The sequence below is a fragment of the Stegostoma tigrinum genome, chromosome 3 (genome assembly GCF_030684315.1).
Source record: "Stegostoma tigrinum isolate sSteTig4 chromosome 3, sSteTig4.hap1, whole genome shotgun sequence".
In the NCBI taxonomy this organism is placed as follows: Eukaryota; Metazoa; Chordata; class Chondrichthyes; order Orectolobiformes; family Stegostomatidae; genus Stegostoma; species Stegostoma tigrinum.
This window is the reverse complement of record NC_081356.1, coordinates 29,980,621-30,006,839: the sequence shown is the minus strand read 5'-3', so window position 1 is coordinate 30,006,839 and position 26,219 is coordinate 29,980,621. Positions and strand designations below refer to the sequence as shown.

General features: G+C 40.4%; 1 protein-coding gene across 1 annotated transcript; it reads right to left on the bottom strand.

Annotated features, from left to right (window-relative positions):
- Positions 1-676: 676 nt before the first annotated feature.
- Positions 677-14,604, bottom strand: LOC125450814 (dnaJ homolog subfamily A member 1-like). Its single transcript, XM_048527048.1, has 9 exons — positions 14,485-14,604; positions 9,665-9,812; positions 8,669-8,849; positions 5,185-5,289; positions 3,603-3,830; positions 2,784-2,898; positions 2,573-2,688; positions 2,158-2,258; positions 677-1,090 (listed from the first exon to the last, which is right to left on the bottom strand). The coding sequence occupies exons 2-9, from the start codon at positions 9,794-9,796 to the stop codon at positions 872-874; spliced, it is 1,197 nt and encodes a 398-aa protein (XP_048383005.1). The 5' UTR covers positions 9,797-9,812; positions 14,485-14,604; the 3' UTR covers positions 677-871.
- Positions 14,605-26,219: the final 11,615 nt, after the last annotated feature.

Below are 26,219 nucleotides of genomic sequence, written 5' to 3'. Positions count from 1 at the left end.
AGCCTACTGTGTTCATCCAGCTCTACACCTTATCTACAGTCACAGCTAGCACAAAAAGGATAGTCAGTAGAGTTAGGCCATATTTGGTCCAAGATTGCAATAAGGTAGGTCACTGGATTTGATAGAACCTTCACTGTTACTTGGAAGCACTAAAATCTATTGGTTCTACTTTACCCATCATACACTTCCAAGTCATCCATGTCACCCTATTTAACTTTCAAATGTTAATTGGAATGGAAAACTAGTTGTTCTGGCTGTATATTGGTGCCATTTGGCACCATTTCACCAGATCTCAAACTCTAGCAGCCCTTTAAGTTTGTTCTGCTATTCAGTGCACTCAGCTGACTTCAGTATCCTGTTATCGCTTTTACCTCACCTTTTTGATCCCTTTTAGTCTTGAACTGTAATCTAACTGCTCTTTAATCATTGTTTTGACCTCAGCTGCTTTGTGGCAGAATTCCACAGGGTCAGGGTCTAGATGAATAAACTCATTTTCTTACTCTTCTGTAGCTTTGGAATTTTGACCCTGGTTCAGAACACTCTTGGTCAGCAGGAACACACTATCTTGTCCAATCCAGTTTGTAAGTCTATAAAGTTCATGGAGAACCCTTTTTACCTGTCTGATACACAGCAGAATCTTGAATATGGCATGTTAACTAACATTCAAAGTCTCAAGTGAAATTAGCCCCCAAAAGCATAATTTTATTTAAATACAAGTTTGTAGAATACACCAATAAACGTTACACAAAAGCATCATTCAATAACAGCAAATGCAACCATGGATGTTAAACATGTACAGGGATTTGAGGTTGCAGTCTTAAGGCCTTCCATAAACAAAAACACAATTTGGAGTCATACAGAAGGCTTGTTTTTATGAGGTTTGACACTGAACTCCAGTTCTGGGGTGATCATCCTCATCATCATGATATGCTTCACCATTGTAGCGTTGCCTTGACTGTTGTGGATCAAAGTCTACCAAATCTACTTGTTCCATATCATCAGTGATGTCAACCTCATGTCGTGCAGGGAGCAACTTTTCTAGAAGAGCTAATTTATCTGTCTGAATAGAGCCATTCGGTGGAAAATTCACCTAAAATAGAAGTGTTAAACAGCATTAAGTAAACGATTGTAAAAATGATGGCTAACTTCTATAATCAAAATGGTCAAGTGCAATACACCTGAAACAATCACTGAACTTCAATCCATTTTTGGTGCATTGCTTGAAAGAAATTTTGGCTCAGGCCAATAGTTCAGGACAGTAGTTCCTGAAGCTTCAAAAGTTGTACAAGAGTTCCCATTACGTTTAGCAGGCAAAAGGCTTAACACACTTGCACTGTAGTAACAAAAAGTATTCTCACAGCCAATACCATGTACCACATTTTCTGTTTAGGGATTATCTGAAGCAATTTTCAAGCAGCAATAAAATCACCAGTAACATATGCTGGATCTCAATTCCCACAATAAATAAAAGTTACTTTTACCCTAGTAACACAACTGGCATCACAAAATTTAAAGGAAGCTCTGATATTGCTTAGATAGGATAAGACTCTTTGCAGTTTTGCTTCATAGATTCAAGAGCAAGTGTTTTCAATTCTATTTTAGACATGTCTCCAGGCAGATTGATCACTGAGGTCAATTCTGGTTTGGGCTATAAATCTTGGAATTTTTTGGGGATGAATTCATATTACATAAATTATGCATCACCACTATCAAAGGCTTACATTTCAATCTCATCCCAAAAGCAACATGGATATAGCAAAGCAAGGTGTATGCAGCTTTAAAAGACTGAAGCACCTAAAATGGAACAAGCAGATATGCTGACAGAAAAAACTGTAAGCTACTCCAGTAGGATACATTAAAGGAAGGCCTTTTGAAATAAAGATTGATAGTTGGAATACACACCTGTACTCAAACTTTCCTTGCTTTCACAATTCCTAAATTGTAAGTATTCATCTCAAATGCTTCTCAGTGTAAGTTCTGATGCAGAGGTGGTTGTGTTAGACTGGATTGGACAAAATCAGAAGTCACAATACCAGCTAACCTGGTGTCATGTGACTTCTGCATTTCAAATTTGCATTGCAAAGTGTATGAACAATCTAATAAACTCCCAAAGTCTGAGGAAGTACTGACCACTGCATACCAAGACATACTACATACCTTGAACTGGATGATTAGACGACCTTTTTCATATGGCCTGCGATAAATCGGCATACCCTCATTCAGCACACACTTGATATCTCCATGTTTAACAATATGACCTGTCACAAATCCAAGAATCATCATTTAGGAAAACAGTGTTAAAAATATCCTTTTCTAGGAGAATTTTCCTTTTAGGAGTACAAAGATAACAGAACACTGCCCATTTCAGATAGTGAAAGAATTCCTTTTATTCCACCTCAAAAGAACATTCCTTTTGGTAACAACAATTTAGTTCACCACTATCTGCTCCAACACTGACAAAGCAAGTTTACGCGTTAAAACCCTTTATATTAGGTTTAAGGAAGAAAAAACATACAAGACAGTTGTTAAGTATACTATTGAACAGTACTATCTTTATCCAAAGCATACTTACCAGGGTGTGATGTAATGATTATTGTTCTCTTATCCAAAGTTGTGATCGGGCGATGGAAACCACAGAGGGCCTCCACCAGCTCCAGTTCCATATGCATAACAAGGTCTTCGCCTTGCCTAAAGCAAATTAAAGAAAATTAGACATGTGAAATAAAGTCAGTTATGTGCTAACCTCAGACAAGATCGGCATTTATCCTTGGAAAAGGCATTACCTAGTGAAGACACTGTGATCTTTTTGATCTAGGACAATGATGATATCTCCAGGTTCCAATCCAGGTTCCTGGTCACCTTCACCATGGAATGTGAGCTTCTGGCCATCCTTCATGCCTTCGTTCCACAATAAGAAAAGAGATTGTTAGACTGGAAGCCCTCCAAAACATATTCCGCACCCCCCACCTCCCAAAACACCTTGAAAACCTATTACGTAATATGTGAAAGCTGCAGAAGACTTAAATGCAGAGCTTCATAGGGACACATACATTTTGGGAGGGGACAGGAAGCAAATTATGCCAGTACACTCAAAGTAGACAGTTTAAATCCTATACTAAAGGTGTCAGGTCATGACAGTGAATATTTCAAAACTGAATGTGCTGTTGCTCAGATACTCATACAGCAAGCTCTCAACCAAAGAATTGGTCCAACTGGCCCATCTCCAACATGTCTGGATCAATCAAGAGCAGACTTAGTTTAATTCCAGCAGAACACACTTTTTAAACATTTAACCAAGGCATATCAAATACAATTATAATTCATACTTGTGTAGCTTCAGGAGTATTGAAAAAGGAATGGATTGGGTTGATATTGGAAGTGCAAAAACTTTGATGTGTTGCGTAGTTTTAAAAAAAAATTTACCATTTCAAGGTATCACACAAAGTATCACAGTTGCAAAGCAAGCTCTTCCTAGCATCCGTATAGATCATCACCACAGTAAAGTTTGAATTCAATTCCTGTTCTGTGCAAAGATGTCAGCCAGAAAGGAAAAAGTCTTTTTCACTGTTTCAAAACTACCATTTACTATTGTACCATCATACCTTTATCAATGTGAACTTCCAAAATCTTCTTTTCCACAACAATTTTTCTTCCACTACAGTTTTTACATCTGTCCTTCGGACTGATACGCTCTCCTTGGCCATGACATTCTTGGCACACAGACTGAATTTGCTGAACCATGCCTGGTCCAATTTGGTGAATTCTTACTTGCATGCCTGATCCACGACAGACAGGGCAGCACTCTACAGACCCCTTCTTACCACCACGACCTATTAAAGAGGAGAAAAAGGTGGTGAAATAATTACAACTCATCAAATCAAAGTAGCACTAGTACACAGATATTTCATCATTGGAAAGTGATACAGAATTAGAAAGCATCTATTGTAATTCCTATGACAGTAAGGGAGATATCATGACCCATCATCTCTTAAGACCATAATGTGTAGGACTGACAGATGATCAGTAGCCATGGGAAAACAGTGTTGACAGGAGGCTGTTGAAACTCATCAATACCATGGCTGGGGGAAGATACAAGATTTCCCCACCTTCCTGAGGTTTGAGTACATGGAAAGTCACGGCTGTGGAGATTTTAGCAATAATGGCAACAGGGACATTATAGCAGAAGTGAAGAGATTTCAAGCAAAATAATTATAAAACCAAAACTCAATGTTTGATATCTGGAACAACACAGAACTAATTAGTATATTTACAAAAAAAAGTTTATATTTCAGGTAAATGACCACTCAGAACTGGATAAAATTTAAAGTTTTAAACAAATATGGAAGTGGGGCAGGGTAGAAGAGGGAGTAAGAGAGGGGCAGCAGACAAAGAAATAAAGCTACAGGCAAGTGATAACACAGTAAGAAAGAAGGTCAATCTGGAACAATTGAAAATCTTTAAAAAACTGAATCACAATACCTGACACCTAGTTAAAAAAGGGCACAGGTTATGATCTTGAGCTGATGTGTCAAGTACCCAAATTAAAGCAATGGTACTGATCTCTAAGCTCAAGTGGAACAGTGGTCAGAGACCAAGGACACAGAAGTCAGAATGGAAGTGCAAAGGAAAATCAAAGTTATCAAGAGTGCTTGGAAACTCAAGGCTATTCTTTTCAAATAGAGAGCGATTTCTTACAAAGCTGTCAGCTTTTCTGAGCTTGATGTCTCCAATCTAAAGGACAGTAATTGTGAGGAGCCAACAGTATACCAACCTGGAAGTACAAGAAGTTGATGGTTCATCTGATGGAGTGTTTGAAGCCTAGAAGGCTGGGAAGGAAATGCACTTGCAGTGGAAAGGGAGTAAGCAACTGAGGAATATACTAGGGTGTTGTGGAGGGAATGATTCCTTGAAAATTCTAAAAGGTAGTGTGTGTTTGGTCGTAGCATCACACCCGAGATAGAATGATCCATCTAATACAGAAGGCAGCAGGGTGAAATGTGAGGATAAAGCAATCAGTAGAAGTGCTCCAACGCCCCTGAAATTTATGAAGGCCATGTGATGAAATTGCAGTATGATAATTTGAAGAGGACATGTTGAAGTTAATCATTTCTGAATGTAGCTACGGTAGCCCATTTCTTCAAAATAAGTTCCTATCATAGCCATCATTTCAACAAAATTACGTACCTTCACATTTCTCACATATTACATTCTTCTGCAGTGCTAGTTTCCTAGTGGCACCATTGTACATGTCCTCCAATGACACAGAAAGCTGATGGACCACATTCTTCCCTAGAGATGATTAATAAGGACATAACATTTTGTGTTAATAGGAAAGGCTGTGCTCCTAAGATATAATCCACACAAATTGCTAGAAAGAAAACCTAGAAAACTCTCTTAACTGCACAAGTTACAAGACCCCATAAAATAAGATCAAGTTTCTAGGCTGTTTACGAATACTATATGGTTGGTTAGCTCAGTGAGCTGGACAGTGATAACGCAATGGAGCGATGCCAACATGTGGGTTCAATTCCCATGTCATCCGAGATGATTATGAAGGTTCCATCTTCTCAACTTCACCCCTTGCCAGAGACTTGGTGACACTCACTCAGGTTGAATCGACCAGTGATCTCTTAAATGAACGCGCAGCCCAGTTTTACTGAAAAAAATAGCTGACACGGAGAAAGTAAACTGCAAAGTGGAGACCAGACTTTTCAAAGCATTACTGTCAATGCCATAGGAGAACATCTGGACAGATGCCAGAGACTAATGGGATTCTGCTCAAGCAGAGTACACGATAAAAACAAATTTAGATCGGTGTGTTAAAATTACTTCCGATTTTGCTGTTTCGGTTTCCCATTGGAGAAAATACACAATGGCCAAGTTTAAGTGTCATAAACCCTTCGTTTGACGGCAGTGATATGACAAACATATTCTGTGTTGTTTAAGGCACACGAAATTGATTTAATTCTCTCCAACTACTAAAACAGGTCATAGAAGAAAAAACTACCCTCAAAACACTGATTGGATGCTTTCCCCAGCTGCACTGCTAATTGAAAATCAAGTAAAAATTTATAAAGTTTAGTTAGGCCCAATTTAGAATACTGTGTCCAATTTTGGGCCCCACACCTCAGGAAGGACATACTAGCCCTGGAGCATGTCCAGCGGAGATTCACACGGATGATCCCTAGAATGGTAGGTTTAACGTATGATGAACGGCTAAGGATCCTGGGATGGGATTGTAGTCATTAGAGTTTAGAAGGTTGAGGGGAGATCTAATTGAAACTTACAAGATAACCTCTGAAGAAGGGTCTAGGCCCGAAACGTCAGCTTTTGTGCTCCTGAGATGCTGCTTGGCCTGCTGTGTTCATCCAGCCTCACATTTTATTATCTTACAAGATATGTATGGTTTAGAAGGGGTGGACGCTAGGAAGTTGTTTCCGTTAGGCGGGGAGACTAGGACCCGTGGGCACAGCCTTAAAATTAGAGGAGGTAAATTTAAAACTGAAATGAGACAACATTTCTTCAGCCAGAGTGTGGCGGGCCTGTGGAATTCACTGCTACGGAGCGCAGTGGAGGGCGGGACGTTAAATGTCTTCAAGGTAGAGATCGATAAATTCTTGATCTCAGAAGGAATCAAGGGCTATGGGGAGCGTGCAGGGAAGTGGAACTGAAATGCCCATCAGCCATGATTTAAATGGCAGAGTGGACTTGATGGGCCAAATGGCCTTACTTCCACTCCTATGTCTTATGGTCTAAAAAGTGGGAACAAAAACAAAATTGCTGGAAAAGTTCAGCAGGTCTAGCAGCATCTGTGAAGGAGAAAGCAGAGTTAATGTTTCAGGTCCGGTGACCGTCCCTCAGAACTCAGCTGTTCTGAAGAATAAGGGTCACCGGACCCAAAACGCTAACTGCTTTCTCCTTCACAGATGCTGCCAGACCTGCTGAACTTTTCCAGCAATTTTGTTTTTGTTGGTGATTTACAGCATCCACAGTTCTTTTGGGTTTTTTATTATGTAAAAAGTGGGTTCTCTTATCTAGGCAAAGGTCTAGCATTTATAACATTCTACTTTTACAGTAAAGATTCAGATTTTGATATTGATAATATTGTAAACATATTTACAGGCTAAGTACATCTTTTATTTCATCATAAAAGATCACGTCCTCTGCCTGAGGACAGGTCCTTGACACTGTAGTCTTTCCATTTTTCACTATCCTGTGCCATTTCCCTTACCGACCAATAACTTCCTTTAAATTTCAACCCACCCAACAAATATTTCTTACACAGATAGTAGGAACTGCCAATGTTGGAGAATCTGAGATAACAAGGTGTAGACCTGGATGAACACAACAGGCCAAGCAGCAGAGGAGCAGGAAGGGTGACGTTTCGGGCCTAGACCCTTCAGAAGTATTTCTTACCTTCGTTAAAAACTTTCCCTCCATAACATGTAGTCTCCTTCCCCTATCCTTCAACCTAATTACATTCAACAAATGTTTATTCACTCTCCACAGTACTGTATTTGTTACATTTTCTGTCCAGCAGATCCTTTCCATTCTCAACACAATTCAAAATATATTTACCTAGTTGATCACTATCTACCATAAGGTTGGAGTCTCACATCCATTCAAAACAATCCGAATCAAGCTCTTTATTCCCAACCCACACAATAAGAATGCCAATTATACCACATTAAAAAGGGTGAAAAAAAACCAAAGCTTTTTATTCAGTTTAGCAACCATCTCTTCGTAAATATGGGTCATTCCCATCACGACCTTATTCTTTTGTCACACCTTCCATCTCCAGATGTCACTGTTGCCAAACATTTGAATTTAGTTGTTATCTTCCTTCTGAAATAATCACCACAGCTTTCCCAGTCACTAAAGCCTGTTAACTCTACTAGCTCTACTAACCCATGTTTTGTACTTCCTAAAAGTGCTTTATCATCTGCAAATCTGAAATTAGATCATTTAAATTCCCCATCATCCCAGTGTTCTGATCACTGCTTTCAAAGACTGGAGTGAAAAGTTGCAAAGTAACCTTGTGTAATTGGAAGTCTGAAATGGTTCTGACTTCCGATAGCATAAATACTAATAGTTCAAGTAGCCTATGTACAGATTTCTTGTGAGTTGTCTACTCCTTTGTCTTTTCCAATGTCATTCAGTCCTTCAGGGTTCACTGGATTAAACCAATGCTGTTCTAATCTTGCTCTCACAATAAACAAGTTCACATGTACGCATACTGTGATCCATGTGGAATATCTCTGCCCAGTTACAATTGTTATCACACACACCCACACCCCAAAATTACATCCCGTTAAAAAAAATTAAAGACTCAATTGGCTGTGGGTGAACTTTAGTCTTCAAGCAACTTCAATTAGCTATTCCCATCTTGTCAGCATGACTGGTTGAACAGCTGTACCCAAAATTTGATAAACCATCAGCAAGTGAGAGATTTCCTACTTAAAACAGGTCATTTACTTACCCATTTTGTCCTACTAACTAACAAACAGTTGGCAAAATCACATGGTCATTAATGCACCCACCAATAAGTAGTATGTGCTGTCAGTGTGTAATTTTGCTCCCACATGCTGGACCTTTTAAATAATAATGTCAAATAATAAAGCCTTCAAAAAAAAACAAACAACCAACCAACCAGGAACAGAATCTCTACCTCTCCTTTCTCTATGCATTCTGCCTCCACCACCAAAAAACATATCGAAGATGTCCATGGGTGAACCAAATCCACTACCACCGCCTCCACCTTCCTTAATAGCTTGCTCACCACCTCGGTCATAGAGTTCTCGTTTCTTGGGATCGGACAGCACTTCATAAGCTTGAGAGATCTGTTTGAACTGTGACAAGGAAAATCAGTTAACCTACAAGGCCATATTGTTTCAATGACATATTCATTATTAAAATTGAATGACCTAATGAGTTAATAACATTTCAGACATTAGAGAACAGACATCAAGTAGTTGATATGAACTGTTTCTAAATTAATATGCAGATTTCAAATCCACAATGGAAGCACGCTTTGAAGCAAAACATTTTGTTAGCAAGATTTGTTAAACAAGTTACCTCAATTTATCAGGTATCTGAAAAGTGTTCAGATTTATACACAGCAATTTCTTTTCATAGGTCAGTAACCACAACAGAAGCGTAGGTTCACCAGCCAATTCCAATCCTTGCTCATCATCAACATCATACCACCAGTGAGGGTTATTACAATTTAAACAAAATCCCAAAATAATCAACACTACCACTGAACAAAAATACATTACTCCTCTGGAGCTAGAAAATTCCATGACACGGAGGGTAGTCATCATCAGGCTATAACGATCTTGTGGCTCAGCACAGTGGCTTTACACTTGTGCCATTGTAAAGTTGCACTGCGACAAAAGTCTGTTAGAAAATTTGCTATTCAAATTCTGCAAATTATTTATTTGGACGGCTGCCTTGACATTACTCGCAGCCAGAAGGTACATTCCTAAAAGAAACGAGTAGGGAATAAATGATCTACTAGTTGCAAATTGTCACTGTGGATTCAATTTTTGTAATAACAATGCAAGTTAACATTCATCATGTCACCAATCCCAAATAAATAGATAACCTCAGCCCTTTGTCACTGCTAATTATTTTGTTTATAGTTTGTGATGCATACACCTACCTTTTCACCTTCATTTGGATTCTTGTCAGGATGGTATTTCAGAGCTAGTTTCCTATAGGCCTTTTTGAGTTCTTCAGCATTTGCATTGGGTTTAACCCCTAAAACATCGTAAAATACAGTTTCCTTCACCATTTTTCACAGTAGCAGTCTGAAAAAATACAAAATAATATTATAATTGATTCACACCATGAGCTGCTTCAGGTTAAAAATACAAAATTTGATAGTAACCACCAACGAATTTTACAGGACATGAACAAAAACCTATTAAAACTTTTCAATTGCATCGTTACAAGAGGGGTTAGGAGAAACAGAGAGAGGTGCATCAAGGAAATTTCCACAGGTCCACAATAGATTAATGTACAACCACTAAGTTAAGAGCAATTAAAACTAGGGTTTGCTCAAGAATTGCAGGGGTGTAGAGTTCTCAGAGGAAATTACAGAAACAGAAGCATGATAGGACCGAGTATTTTAAAATTGTTGCATTACCTGGAAGCCAGTGGTCAGTGAAGAGGACTTGGTGAAATTTAGGACAGCTACAGCACAATTTTGGGAGACTAAGTTTATGGAAGGAACAATGTAAGAAGCCAGTTAGAAGAACACTGGAATAGGTAACTGTAGACATAACAGATGCAAATGAGAGGTTCAAAAGAACATCTGAGACGGAGCAGAGTTCAGGTAATGTTAAAGATCTAAAGAGATGGTCTTAGATGGGAATGTGGGGGCACGGATGTGCTTGGAGACTCATCTTGAGAGGCACCAACACAAAGTCGCAAGGAGGTTCCGTCTTAGACGGAAGTCAGCAAGAACTTAGTTAGTGCCTAGGAAGCAGATTTTGTGAACAAGACTTCAGTCTTCCCAATATTTATTTTGCCAGAAATTTCTGCTTGCCCAGTACGGGACACCAGATGGTGCAGAAATCAAGACTGGTATGATGGCATGAGGTGGACTTAATATTCACATGTCAAAAAAAAATTATTCTTGAATAAAGTCACTGTATAGGACAGATTCTTGGGGGAATGCCAAAGTAACCCTACAGAAATATCAATTAAAGCCAAACCTGAACCTAGTTACAACTAGATATGAATAAGCTAAATGAATGTGATCCCACTCTGAAGAAGTGGCAGGCAGAAAGGATTCTGTGATCAACCTGTCAAAGGCCAGAGACTAGGCAAAATAAACTAAGAATAGCTTACTTTGGCTTGAATAAAAGTCACAGGTTACAGTTTGGTGCAGTGATAAGGTTAAAAAGCTTATTATCTGGATTTAAGACATGGAAGTTACAGATTAGAGGGCAACAAGTTGAGATGAAGAGGCTTCCAAATGGAGTGGCATTTAGCATGATGTAGGAGTCAGGAGCTTTTGAGGAAAGAAATGGCAACAGCTAATTTGAAAAAGGGGGTAATGCCAGGTATATAATTAAGCTAAAACACAATTCAGACTCTTTACAAACTAGAACTGTAGCACCTGACGTAATACAACCCCTACCTACTATGCAGTGAGTAGGAGTAGAACTTCCTTCTTCAACTAATACTTAACACAATCATAGGAAATGCTATAATCTCCTTAACAATCACACTGTTACTATTTTGGTATACTTAATTTCTGGAGGGCAAGATCAAATACTTGACCTTCTGACAGAGGCATGCCCCACATCTCCCACAGACTCTCTTCAAAAGTTCCAACTGTTCTAACTCTTGAAAGGCAGAACAATTCCTGCTCCGCTGATAAACCTGACGCATAATAAAGACAGATGCAAGGACAACCCATAATAACTTTTCTCAATCATACAGCAGACAAAGGTATTAAAAGTTATGCAACTGAGTGAGGTGACATTAACTGGATAGTGGAACAGGTTCCAAGAGGTGGATGACCTATTCTCATTCCTATCCTCCTAGGAAGGCAATATTCATCAAGTGCTTGTACTGGGTCTTGCACTTTCCTCAAATTCCTGCAAACTGAATCCTCTCACCAATTATATACCCAAATCCCAACTGCAAACTACTATTGATTCTACTGTAATTGTCCTTTCAGGTGGAAAACTTCTTTCCAGTTAACTGAATGCATCATCTTGAACTGTAATTACTCATATGTCTTCATTAATTAGCAGCTTTAGGCATGAATACAAACACTGATTTAATATGCTCACACTTCCCTCAAGAAGTGTGGCCAAAACATCTGACCAAATGTGAGATACAGTGTTGAGCTGGAGGAACACAGCTGGCCAGGCTGCAGGCAAGTTGACATTTCAGGTCAGGACCCTTCCTCAGAAATTAAGAAGGGTCCTGACCCAATACGTCAACTTTCCTGCTCCTCTGATGCTGCCTGGCCTGTTGTATTTCTCCAGCTCCACACATCTGACTCCAGCATCGGGAGTTCTTACTATCTCCAAACAAATATGATGTTAACATGCTGGTAATCAGAAGAGTTTATATTTTAGTTCAGTTGATTTTGAATGAAAGACCATACTTATTGATCTGGAAACTATTGTTCTACATAGAACTTGAAAACAAAAACACAGAACCTACTGAGAAACTCAGCAGGTCTAGCAGCACATGAAGACCAAAAAAAAAGTGTCGATATTGAGTCCAGTGGCCTCCCTTCAGAACTGATAGCAGTTAGTACAAAACGGTTTATGATGACTTTTTTCTGGAGGGGTGGGGGTGATGGGACGTTGTGTAGGAGGAGGAGGAGCTTGGAAAGTATACACAGGAGGGGACTGTTGCTAGCAAGCTAGGGAAGAGACATTGCTTGGTGATAAAGGGGACTATGAATAGCTGAAAGCAAACCATTTCATGACAGAATCTGGTTCATTGGTTATGCTCTAACTTTGTTAAACTCTAGACTTTGAATGCTGCAAGCTCCCCGAACAGGAGATGTGGTATTGTTCTTCCAACTTAATGGTATTGAGCCTTACTGGAGAAGTAGGCCGGAGACAAACACCGGCATGGGGAAAACTTCAGTGTGCTTATGTGGCAGGCAACTGGAAGGTCAGGAGCATTTTTACAGATAAAATGTAGGTGTCCCATATAGGGGGTCACCCAGCCTGTATTCTGCCTTCCCAATGTAAAGGAGAGTGCACTCTGCTGCAAATATGGTACACTAGATGGAAATGCAGGCAAAACACAGCTTCACCTAACAAGGTCTTAGGCCTTGGATACTGAGGAGGAAGAAGGTGGTAATGGGTAGACACTCTATGGAGGTCCAGGATGATCCAGAGGAAACGGTCCCTGCAGAATGCTGACAGGAATGTGTCTGATGGTAACATCCCACTCTAGGTAGTAGAAATGGCAACTTATGATCTCTTGGATGCAGAGGCAGATAGGGTGGAAAATAAAGACCAAGGCTGGGGTGGGGGATAGCAGAATGGAATACTTGCAGAAAGTAGAGTGCAAGGATGTATAGACAAGGTAGTTATGGGAGTTAGTGGGCTTGTAGTAGATTTCAGAGGCCAACCAATCCCCAGAAATGGAAAGAGACATCAAGGAAAGAAGCAGTCATATACTGGACCAGGTGACAGATAAGGGTGGAAACTGGAAGCAAGGTTCAATTCTTTTCCACTTCCAGACAAGAGGGATAAGTGGTGCCAATGATGTTAATCAACATACCAGAGAAAGGTAGTTTAGGGAGGCACCCAAGTATGTCTGGAATAAGAAATGTTCCACATTCCCCATACATATTCAGTATTCAATTTTCATGAACAACTCTATATCCTATGTAGTGATCTGTCATATAGTACTTGCACCAACTCTTGAAAAGAACAAAAATAGAAGTCAAACTCATTATAAATGAATGCTCCATCATTTGACAAGTTGATCTCCAAACTCAATGTCATTTTCCTACCTCATGTCTTAATACCCAATTATCTACTGACTGGCTTTGAATATACTTAAAGCTGTTATAGCTCCCTGTGGATAGAGCACTGAGGATTGAATGAAAAACAAAAAAAGTTTCCTCATCTCAGCTATAAAGAGCCAACCCTGTATTGAGACTCATTCCTAGTCTTAAGTTCAACACCAGCAGAAATATCCTCTCAGCATCTACCCTGTCAATGAAATCACATCTAGTTTTTCTAAAGTCCCAGTATAGACTCATTCCATTCAAAGTCCAGCCACAGGACAACTGTCTGGTCCCAGGCAATTCTCCCGAAAGCCAATGGGGATTTCCAACGAATTCAAATATATAAAAAAGGTGGGAATTTTTTTGGAAATGGAAATGGAAGTGGAAATAGTGACTACAAACATGGAAACAGAAAAAAAAATCCAGGATGCACGTGGGGACTGGATTAGTCATGTGGGTATCTCTGCGGAAGTGACGTTGTCGGATGACGGCACGGAAGAGAGAACAAGATCCACGCCCTCGTGTTTTAATTAATGGAACAGGAACTATTCATAATTAAAATGAAAACCCTAAAGAGATAGAAAGGATAGCTCAAATCCAACAGCCTATTTCCCCGAAGGAAAAACGGATACGAATAAAGCCAATCTGGGATTTAATAGTTATATTTAAGAGCCGACGACGCGTAAACGTTAAAAACCGCAAAGCGGCTATTGTCCCCGAACATATTAATATTGAAGGAAAAAATATTAATTTTTATTACAAGCTGCAATTTCTTAGAATCAATTCTGCTAAAGCGCCCATCCCCCCCCCCCAAAAAATGGATAAAAATATAAGTAGAATTGCAACGATGAAAACTGTATTTTTAAAAATCCGTCGATCATCCCGTTAAAAATCGGTGATAAAAATCTAATTCACCGTCGAAACTTGACGAATGAAAACGTATTATCACAATCTGTCGGGGGAGCTCAAAAGCAGTGACTTACCGATGCGGCTCAGAACGAAGCTCTAGTAACGCCGGGACGCTTCTAGAAATTTCTGCGCTTGCCGGCTCATCCGGGTCCTGCGCGACCGACTGCTGACGTAACCCACCGGAAGTGCGGTACGGCGGGCTTGCTAGTAAGCATGCGCAGGAGCCTGGCTGGGATTCCTAAGCAAGGTTAATTACCTACCTACGATACCCTGATTGCAGGAGAAGCACAATACGTTACTGAGAATGACAGAACATTCTCGAAAATTCATAATGCGCCTCCAGGTGGTCGTGATTCAGCACACACAGCCTTTGCTTTTGCTTGAGCTGAGCTGCTCAATTCGATCCAACGCAGCCTCCCTGCAGTATTTTTGAGAGAGAAAAAGCAGTATACAGTGACTTATGAATGAGACACACCAATCTACCTCGACTTCTTTAATTCAAATTAAACACCAGTTTGACGAATCTGTTTGCTTCCAAGTATTTATTTCTAAACAAAAACAAATTGCTGGAGAAGCTCACCATGTCTGGCAGCATCTATGGAGAGAAATCAAGAGTTAACGTTTCAGACCTCGTGATCCTCAGAGCTGGTAGTAGCTAACAGGGCCAAAAACATCAACTCTGATTTCTCCACAGACTTACACAGTCTGCAACAATTTCTGGTGTTTTGTTTGCTTCTGACTCCACAGTTGTTTATGTTTTTATTTATGTTTTAAACTTTCCCCCCCTGGGTTGTAGTACACCTATGTGTTTCTGATTTAAACAGCAGGACTGTAGGAATGCGGAACTACCACAAGCACCATAGATGTAAACCAAGGCTGGACCCACACTCCAAACCACCTCATTTCAGGATCTTGAAGATAAACAAAGTAGTTCTCCCTGGTGTCCAGCCAATATTTATCCCTCAACTTACATAAGAACCAGGAGTAGGCCATCTAGCCCCACGATCCTGTCCTGCCATTTAATAAGATCATGGCTGATCTTTTTGAGACTCAACTCCACTTACCCTCCCAGTCATAACCCTTAATTCCTTTACTGTTCAAAAATTTATCTGGCCTTGCCTTAAAAACATTCAGCGTGGTGGCTTCACTGGGTGGGGAATTCCACAGATTCACAACACTTTTGGTGAAGAAGTTCCTCCTGACCTCAGTCCTACATCTGCTTCCCTTTATTTCGAGGTGATGCCCTCTAGTCCTAGTTTCACCTGCTAGCACAAACAACCACCCTGCCTCCACTTAATCTATTCATAATCTTATATGTTTCTATAAGATCTCCCCTCATTCTTCTGAATTCCAATGAGTGTAATCCCAGCGTACTCAGTCTCTCCCCATAATCCAACGGTCTCAACTCTGGAATCAACCAAGTGAATCTCCTCTGCATCCCCTCCAATGCTAGTATATCTCTTCTCAAGTAAGGAGACCAAAACTGCACACGGTACTCCAGGTGCGGCCTCACCAGGACCCTATACAGGTGCAGCATAGCTTCCCTGTTTTTAAACTCCATCCCTTGAGCAATGGCAGACAAAATTCCATTTGCCTTTTTAATTACCTGCTGCACCTGCAATCCTACTTTTAGTGATTCAGGCACAAGGACACCCAAGTCCCTCTGCACAGCAGCGTGCTGCAATTTTTGTACCATTTAAAACATAGTCCATTTTGCTGTTATTCCTAGCAAAATGGATGACCTCACACTTATCAACATTGTACTCCATCTGCCAGACCTTTACCCACTCACTCAGACCATCTATATCCCTCTGCAGACTTTCAGTGTCTTCTGCACACTTTGCATTACTGCTCATCTTAGTGTCATCGGCAAATTTTGACACACCACACTTAGTTCCCATCTCCAAGTCATCTATGTAAATTGTAATCCAACACTGATCCCCGAGACACACCACTAGTCACTGACCGCCAACCAGAATAACACCCATTTACCCCTACTCTTTGCTTTCTACTGGTCAACCAATCCTCTATCCATGCCAATACCTTACCTGTAATACGGTGTAACTTTATCTTATGTAGCAGCCTTTGGTGTGGCACCTTGTCAAATACCTTCTGGAAATCCAGATACACCACATCCACAGGTTCCCCATTGTCCACCATGCAAGTAGTGTCCTCAAGGAATTCCACCAAATTAGTTAAACATGACCTACCCTTCATGAACCCATGCTGGTTCCCAATGGGACAATTTATATCCAGATGCCTTGCTATTGCTTCCTTAATGATAGATTCAAGCATTTTCCCCATTATCGAAGTTAAGCTAACTGGCCTCTAGTTACCTGCTTTTTGTCTATTTCCTTTTTTAAAGAGTGATGTCACATTGGCTGTTTTCCAATCTGCAGGAACCACCCCAGAGTCCAGTGAATTTTGGTAAAATGTTACTAGCACATTTGCTATTTCCCCCATCACCTCTTTTAGTACCCTGGGATGCATTTCATCAGGGACAGGACACTTGTCTACCTTTAGTCCCATTAGCTTGCCCAGCCCTGCCTCCTTAGTGATAATGACAATTTCTAGGTCCTCACCTGCTATAACCTTCTTGCCATTAGTTTTCGGCATGTTATTTGTGTCTTCCACTGTGAAGACCAACACAAAATAACTGTTTAATGTCTCAGCTATTTCCTCTTTCCCAGTCATTAAATTGACCTTCTCATCCTCTAAAGGACCAATGTTTACCTTCGCCCTCTTTTACGATTTACATATTTCTAGAAACTTTGCTGTATGTTTTATGTTCTGAGCGAGTTTACTCTCATAATTTATCTTACATTTCTTTATAACTTTTTTGTGGCTTTCTGTTGGCCTTTAAAGATTTCCCAAACTATCAGTTTCCCATTACTCTTTGCTTTTTTTGTATGTGTTTTTTTACAATCTGATACTTTCCTTTATTTCCTTAGACATCCATGGCTGGCTCTCTCTTTTCTTACAGTTCTTCCTTATCACTGGAATGTACTTCTGCTGACCACTGTGAAAAATCGTTTTGAAAGTCCTCCACTGTTCCTCAATTGACCCACCTTAAATTTTTTTGCGCCCATTCTATCTTAATTAAATCCTCCCTCATTTCTTCATAGTCTCCGTTGTTTAAGCACAGGACATAGGTACTGGATTTAACCTTCTCACGCTCCATCTGTATTTTAAATTCAACCATACTGTGATCGCTCCTTCTGAGAGGATCCCTAACACTGAGATCATTGATTATTCGTGTCTCATTACACAGAACTAGATTTAGGATAGCTTGCTCCCTCATAGGTTCCATTACATATTGTTCAAGGAAATTATTGTGGCTGCCATGACTGACCTGGTTTGACCAATCGATATGTAGATTAAAATCCCCCATGATAATTGCTGTACCATTTTTACATGCATTAGCTATTTCTATGTTTATTGTCCGTCCCACCATGATGTTATCATTTGGTGGCCTGTAGACTTCACCTGAGTGACATCGTGTCCTTGCTATTCCTAATTTCTATCCAAATGGATTCAACATTTTGTTCAGTAGAACCTATATCATCTCTCACTACTGCCCTGATATCATCCTTAAAAATCAGAGCAACACGACCTCCCTCACCTTCCTGTCTGTCCTTCTGAACAGTTTGATACCCCTGGATATTTAACTCCCAGTCATGACCATCCTGTAACCATGTCTCTGTAATGGCCACTAAATCATACCCATTTGCCATGATTTACACCGTCAACTCATCCACCTTGTTTTGAATGCTCCGAGCATTCAGATAAAGTGCCCTTACACCAGTTTTTGCACGTTCTTTTTGGGTCCTATTACCTCCATTACTAACAGCTCTTGAATTCTCCTTCCCTTTAACTTTTTTCCTAATTTGCAATGGAGTTTAAGCTTCCTCGTCACCTGCTAACCTGCTGCTTTGCCTTACATTAATTGTTATTTTCCCTCTACACTCACTTCTCCCTCCTCCCCTACTTACCAATTTAAAGTTCTATTGACCACCCTATTTACCCTTTTCACCAGAACACTGGACCCGGCCCTGTTCAGGTGGAGTCCATCCCAGCAGTATAGATCCCTCCTGTCCCAGAACTGATGCCAGTACCCCATGAAAAGGAAACTCTCTTTCCCATGCCACTCTTTTAGCCACGTGATTAAATCCCTGATCCTCGCTTCCCTATGCCAATTTGCACGTAGCTCAGGCAGCAATCCAGAGATTATGACCGTTGAAGATCTGTTTTTTAATTTTGTTCCTAGCTTTTCATAATCCCAAGACAGGTCCTTTTTCCACGTCCTGCCAATGTTGTTGGTACCTTGGTGGAGCACAACAACTGGGTCCCCCCCCCCTCCCTCTCTAGTATCCTCTCAAGCTGGTCAGAGATGTCTCGCACCCTGACACTGGGCAGGCAACACACCATGTGGAATTCTCTATCCTGCTTGCAAAGGATACTGTCTATCCCCTGATGATGGAATCCCCTACAACTACAATCTGCTTTTTGCTCCCCTCTCTTGAATGGCCTCCGTGACCATGGTGCCATGGTCAGTTGACTCATCCTTCCTGCAGCCCTGTTCCTCATCCATGCAGGGAGCAAGTGCCTCATACTTGTGGGACAATTTCAAGGGCTGTGGCTCCTATGTTCCTGTCTGCAGGGTCCCACTGGCCGTCACACACTGCTGTCTCTGCCCACCAATCGAATTAACATTAGTTAATCTACCAGGAGTGGCTGACTCCTGGAACATAGCATCCAGTACTTATCCCTCTCCCAGATGTGCCAGTGTTTGGAGTTCGCATTCCAACTCATCAGTTTTGAGCTGGAGCTCCTCAAGCAGCGAACACTTGCTTCAGATGTGGTCCCTGTTGTTCTCAATGGGATCAGCTAGCTCCCACATCATACAGCTACAACACATCACCTGGCCTGCCATCTCAACTTAGTTAATTATTTAAAATTAATTAATGTTTTTTAGTTTTGCAGTGTTCTCTGCACCAGTAAGTTTACTCCGTTATGTACTCAGACTGACTCTGGCTTTGCCTTCCGACCCACTCTGAGGGGATTTGGCATCGAGGTGACCATCCCGAAAGATAACAAAGAGATGAGGAAAAAAAATGCAAATAGCTTACCTGCTGACCACACTTAGTCGTTATTATTAGGTTAGAGGAGATGGAACGGTGGGAGACACTATGCATGTGGTGTCTTGGGTATTAGTTAACTCCCAAATTTATTGAGTGGAAGCTTACCTTCCCAGGCTGCCCTCACACTTTCTCCCAGACACTCGCCAGTGAAAGAACTGAAAGGATAATTACAAATTATAAAGGATAAATTATCTGGCCATTATCACATCTGCTTGTGTGAGTTTATTATGTGCAAATCAGCCACTTCATTTCATTTATGATAATAGGTAAGTCTACACTTCAAAGGTACCACTTTGGCTGAAAGCACTTGAGGATTCTGGAAGGTCAGGCAGGGCTATAAAGATGCAAGATTATGCCTGTCAAACCAGATTTTTTGTGAATTTCTCTGATTTGACAACATGCCTGCTGAAACCTTTCCACTGTCACAAGTCCTTCTTGACCTAACCGCTTCACATTCTGAAAGATTACAGCCCTAAAACAATAAAAATTTATTTGGTCATAGACCAGTCTGGACCTGCTACATGCTTTCAGTCTTTCTTACTGAATAATGTATTCCCAGACTGCGTGGATGAGCACTATAAAACATGTGAAATAAATACAAAAATGCTAATAATGCTGATGGTATGTCACGCTTGCAAAGTAGCATGGCGAACATTTCGGGTACATTGATTTTGTCAGAGCAAACATTTTCATTTTTCTATTGAAAGTTGATGTAGCTGAAATGGTTCCTCCACTTATTTTCCATGGATACTGTACCAGCAGTGCTGAGTGACTCCAATTTTTTTTTGTTTCTGGTTGATTTCGTACATCTGCCGTATTTTGATTTATAGAGTCATAGACATATACAGCACGGAAACAGACCCTTTGGTCCAACTCATCAATGGTGACCAGATATCCTACATAAATCTAGTCTAATTTGCCAGCATTTGGCACATATCCCACAGAAGACTTTCTAGTTGTACCAGCCTCCACCAATTCTTCTTGCAGCTCATTCTATACACATACCACCCTCTGTGTGAACAAGTTGCTCCTCAGGTTCCTCTTAAATCTTTCCTTTCTCACTGTAAACCTATGCACCTTAGTTCCCCCCACCCTAGGGAAAAGACCTTGTCTATTTACCCTCTCCACGCCGTCAGGATTATATAAACCTCTATATGGTCACCCCTCAGCCTCCAACACACCAGGGAAAATAGTCCAGTCTATTCAGCCTCTCCCTATAGCTCGAACTCTCCAACCCTGGTAACATTCTTGTGATCTTTTCCGAACACTTTCAAGTTTCACAACTTCCTTCCTATAGCAGGGAGACCAGAATTGCACACAGTATTCCAAAAGTGGCCTAACCAATGCCCCATACAGCCGCAATGTGACCTCCCAACTGCTGTACTCAATGCACTGACCAATAAAGGAAAGCATACCAAATGCCTTTGTCACTATCCTTTCCACCTGTGACTCTAAATTCAAGGAACTATGAACCTGCACTGCAAAGTCTCTTTGTACAGCAACACACCCTGGAACCTAACCATAAGTCTTCCAGATTTGTCTGTCCAAAATGCAGCACCTCACACTTATCTAAATTAAACTTCATTTACCACTCCTCGACCCATTGCCCATCTGATGAGGATCCTGTTGTACTCTGAGGTAACCTTCTTTGCAGTCCACTACACCTCCAATTTTGGTGTGATCTGCAGACTTACTAACCATACCTCCTACGTTCACATCCAAATCATTTGCATACATGATGAAAAGCAATGGACCCAGCACTGATCCTTGTGGCACATCGCTGGTCACAGGCCTCCAGTATGTAAAGCAACCGTCCACCACCACCCTCAGTCTTCTACTTTTGAGCCAGTTCTGCATCCAAACAATTAGCTCTCCTTCAATTTAGGCTGATCTAACCTTGCTAACTAGTCTACTATGAGGAACCTTGTCAAAAGTCTTACTGAAGTCCATATCGATCATGTTCACTATTCTGCCCTCATCAACCCTCTTTGTTCCTCTTCCAAAAACTCAAATCAATTTAGTGAGACACAGGTTGCCACAGACAATGCCATGTTGACTATCCCTAAATAGGCCTTGCCTTTCTAAATACTGTCCATCAGGATTTCCTCCAAAAACTAGCCCACCACCGATGTCAGGCTCACTGGTCTATAGCTTTTCCTTACACATTTCTTAAATAGAAGCACTATGTTAGCCAACCTTGAGTCTTCTGGCACCTCGCCTGTGACTATCGATGATACAAATATCTCAGCGAGGGGCCCAGCAATCACTTGTCTACCTTCCCATAGAGTTCTAGGGTACACCTGATCAGGTCCCAGGAATTTATCCACTTTTATGCATTCTAAGATGTCCAGCACCACCTCATCTGTAACATGGACACTTTACAAAATGTTGGTATTTATTTCCCCTGTTTTGTATCTTCTATATCTTTTTCAACAGTGAACAAAAATACTTGTTTAGTATCTCCTATTTCCTGTGGTTCTGCACATGGGTGGCCTTGCTGATCTTTAAGAGGCCCTATTCTCTCCTTAGTTATCCTTTTATCGTTAATGTATTTGTAGAATCCCTTTGAATTCTCCTTAAACCTATTTGCCAAAGCTATCTCACGCCCCCTTTTTGCCCTCCTGATTTCCCTCTTAAGTATACGCCTACAGCTGCCTTTTGACTCTTCTAAGGATTCACTCTATCTCTGCTGTCTGTACCTGACATACACTTCCTTCTTTTTCTTGACCAAAACCTCAACTTCTCTCGTCATCCAGCATTCCCTACACGACCAGCCTTGTCTTTCACCCTAACAGGAACAAACTGTCTCTGGACTCTCATTATGCCATTTTTGAATGCTTCCATTTTCTAGCTATTCCTTTAGTTGTGAACATCTACTTCCAACCAACTTTTGAATGTTATTGCCTAATACCATAAAAATTGGTCTTCCTCCCATTTAGAGCGTTAACTTTTAGGTCTGGTCTATCCTTTTCCGTCACTGTTTTAAAACTAATAGAATTGCATGAAACAAAACTTGGAATTAAAATTAAAGCTTGGAATGCTCTGTAGACACACTTGTTTTATAAAAAAAACATGAGTGAATATGACAATGTTGTCTATTATAAATAAAATGACATTACCGCATCAAAAAGGACTGATATAGCAAAGAAAAATTGCACTTTTATTAAATCATAGGATGTGGACTTCCCCGGCAAGGCCAGCGTTGATGCCTATCTGTAATTACTTGTGAAGGTAGCAGTGACCTGCCTTCTGGATGTACTGCAGACCATCTGAAGTGACTTTTAAGGATCTGAGCCAGTAATATCAAGGAACAACAATACATTTCAAGGTTAAGTTAGTGAAAATTGTAAGTGCTGATGTTTGATAAGCCTGCTGTCCCTGTCTTCCTAAATGATAGAAATTGAGAATTCTAATGTTTTTGAGTAGATCTGTAGCTCGGGTGATGGATGTTATGGTTGGTTGGTTTGCTGAGCTGGTTTGTTGTTCCACAGACTTTTCAGTACCCTGCTGGGCAACATCATCAGTGCAGCATCCGATTAAGTGCTGTTGTGTTTTCCAGCCTGGTATTTAAACTCTGTCAACAGATAACAAGAACCAAGAAAAGACAGTTTCTTCAAGAAATCGAAAATTGAGAGTTCAAAACTCAACACAGCAAATCGTGGACTAAATTCTGCTACTTAATAAATTAAGAATAAAGGTAGTGATCATGTAACTACTGATGTTATCAAAATACACTTGATTCATTAATGTCCTTTCAGAAAGGAAGGTGGCCATTTTTGCCAACTCATCCTATATTGACGCCAGACCTATATCAATGTGGTTGGCTCTTAAGTTCCCTCTAAAATGGATTTAGGCAGCCATGAAGACAGTTGAGCAACAACTACTCAAGGTTTATTAGAATGGGCAATAAATACTGACATTACTAATGACAGCCATGTTGTAACTGAGATAAACCTACAACAGGTTGTCTTTTAAAGTGCTTCAGGAATGAGAACAGATCTGATATATTTGATCAAGTTAGAAGGCACATTACTCAACATTCCACCAATGCAATATCTGAACTTAAAATAGCCAATGTTGATACTTGGTCTTTAGGTTCCTCAATTCCTATCAATTGCCTGAATATTCAAGAAGCATTTAAAATACCAGGGCATACTAGGATATGGGACCAAGTGCAAGTTTAGTTAGGTATTTGTTGATCAATATAGACATGGTGGGCCGGACAGCCTGTTTCCACACTGTATGACTCTGATAAGGTACATATAGAGCTTTCAAGGCATGTGGGGTATGGGAGGAAGGGAGAGGTGTCCATAGCTGCCCAACACAAATATAACAGAAAACTCCAATAGAGACTTCAGAAGAAACTTCTTTACACAGAGTTAGGTGTTTGTTTTTGACTGGCATGGATACAGAAGGGGCTTTTTCTGTACTGTAGATTTCCTGTGACTTCCAGAGTGATGGGAATGTGAAACTCACTTCAAAGTGCTGCAGCTCCGCTTTAGACACAATCAGTTGAACGGACTCCTTTGTTACAACAATTCTGTGATTTTGAGTAGGTGAGGCAGAAAAAAACATGGATGCAGTTAAGGGGAAAGCTTGATATGTGTATAAGGGAAAAAAAGAACATACGCTAAAGAAAAATAAGAAAAGTATAGCGGGAAATGTAAATGCTAGCACATGAGTTGGTGTGAATAGCTTGTTACATCATTTTCTTTTATAGTCTCAAAAGAGAGCTACTTTTATCCCTTTTCAGTTCTGGTATCCAAGATTTCCCCGACCATATTTAGTAAAGGCATTGACTTGTACAATTCATAATACAATCAATCTTTAATTCATTTACAATAGTCAACCATGGATACATCATTCACAGTTACAGCAACAGATATTGGCCACAATACACAGCTACATTTCGAACTACAATTAACAAAGTCTAGGGCATACAGATAACTTGGAGTTTAAATTATTCTTTGGTAACACTTTTGGCAGCACAAACATAATCAGTTTAGCACTACATCAAAAATATGTAAACAAATGAGTCATTTTGAATTGTCATTTTCAAATCAGTTATTGTAAAGCATACATTCCACAGACAAACTCAAACTTGTAGTGGGATGCAGCCGTCACTGCCTAAGCTGGCATTTATTACACGTCCCTAACTGCTCTTGAGAAGGTTATGGTGAATTACCATCTTGAACCACTGCAGTCCATGTGGCGAAGACAGTTACACTGTTATTTGGGATTTTGACACAGCAACAGTGAAGGATGGCAAAATAGTTACAAGTCAGGATGGTGCGTGGTTTGGAGGAAAACTAGCAGATGATGGTGTTCCCATGCATAAGCTTTCATTGTCTTGTCAGTGACTATTATTTTGGAAGGTACTGCCCAAAGAGAAAACTCTAAATATCTAGTCAATAACACTGATTTGCTCTAATTTATTACTCTTTGTCAAAATAAATGTTATGTTCATACAAAATGTTACCAGAACAAACAGGAGTAGGCCATTCAGTTTCCTCAAGCCTACACTGCCATTCAACAGCATCATGGCTGATGCGACACATTCCCTAAATCCACTTTCCTCATAACCCTTAAGGAAAGGCTAGGAAAACCTGGATTGTCTTCTCTTGAGTGGCGCAGGCTGAGGGGATACTTGATAGAAGTCTATAAATTATAAAGATGCACAGAAAAGGTTGATGGTCAGAATCTCTTTTCCTGAGTTGAAATAACAAATACAATGGAGCATGCATTAAAGGTGAAGGCGGGGGTGGGCAAGTTCAAATGAAATGTGAGAGGCAAGTGTTTTTTTTGCAGAGAGTGGTAGGAGTCAGGAACACACTGCCAAGGGTGGTGGTGGAGGCAGATACAATCAGAGCATTTAAAGGACTTTTAGATAAGCACATGAATACGCAAGGAATGGAAGGATAAGGACCAATGGAAGGCAGGAGGGATTAGTTTCATTTGGCGTCATGTTCGGCACAACATCATGGGTCGAAGGGCCCGATTCTATATCTCTAAAACTGCTCAAAGTATTCCAGATGTTTTCTCACCAGGACCTTGTACAGTCGCAGTAAGACTTCCCTACTCTTACATTTCTATCTCTAATCACAATACACTTAGCCTAATCAATGCAAACAGTAATCTATCATTGAAGCAAACATAAAAATGAACTCCTGGCTTACTAAACACCACACAAACCTACAGCTCACAGAAGAATGAAAAATATATAAAAACTTATACCACTGGCAGGAGATTGGCTCCTTCAGAGACACCACAATTCAAATGGGTTCTTTCTGTGCTGTAACATTCCTTCTAATTGAGGCCGCACCAAACTGCAATTCTGTGAAAAATTCCAGTGGAGTAGTCATGCAAAAATCTCAAAGTTTAACTCCTCCGGTGCAACATCAAACCCAAGAACCAACTGCTTAATCGGATGCTTCAGCTAATTACTAAAGCTTCCATTTTCACTTTGAGACATAGCCAACACTCAAACAGCAATCAATATTAGATAAATTCATAGAATCCCTACAGCTTGGAAACAGGCCCTTCAGCCCAACAAGTCCACAACGACCCTCAGAGCATACAACCCAGACCCACCATCCACCTAATCTTCACATCTTTGAACACTATTGGCAATTTTGCATTGCCAATCCACCTACCCTGCACATCTTTGG

Coding starts and splice junctions, on each gene's coding strand:
- LOC125450814 (XM_048527048.1), bottom strand. CDS start 9,796: ATGGTGAAGGAAACTGTATTTTACGATGTTTTAGGGGTTAAACCCAAT. Junction 8,850..9,664: donor ATCCAAATGAAGGTGAAAAG/GTAGGTGTATGC, acceptor TCCTTGTCACAG/TTCAAACAGATCTCTCAAGC. Junction 3,831..5,184: donor AATATGTGAGAAATGTGAAG/GTACGTAATTTT, acceptor CCTCTTTAATAG/GTCGTGGTGGTAAGAAGGGG.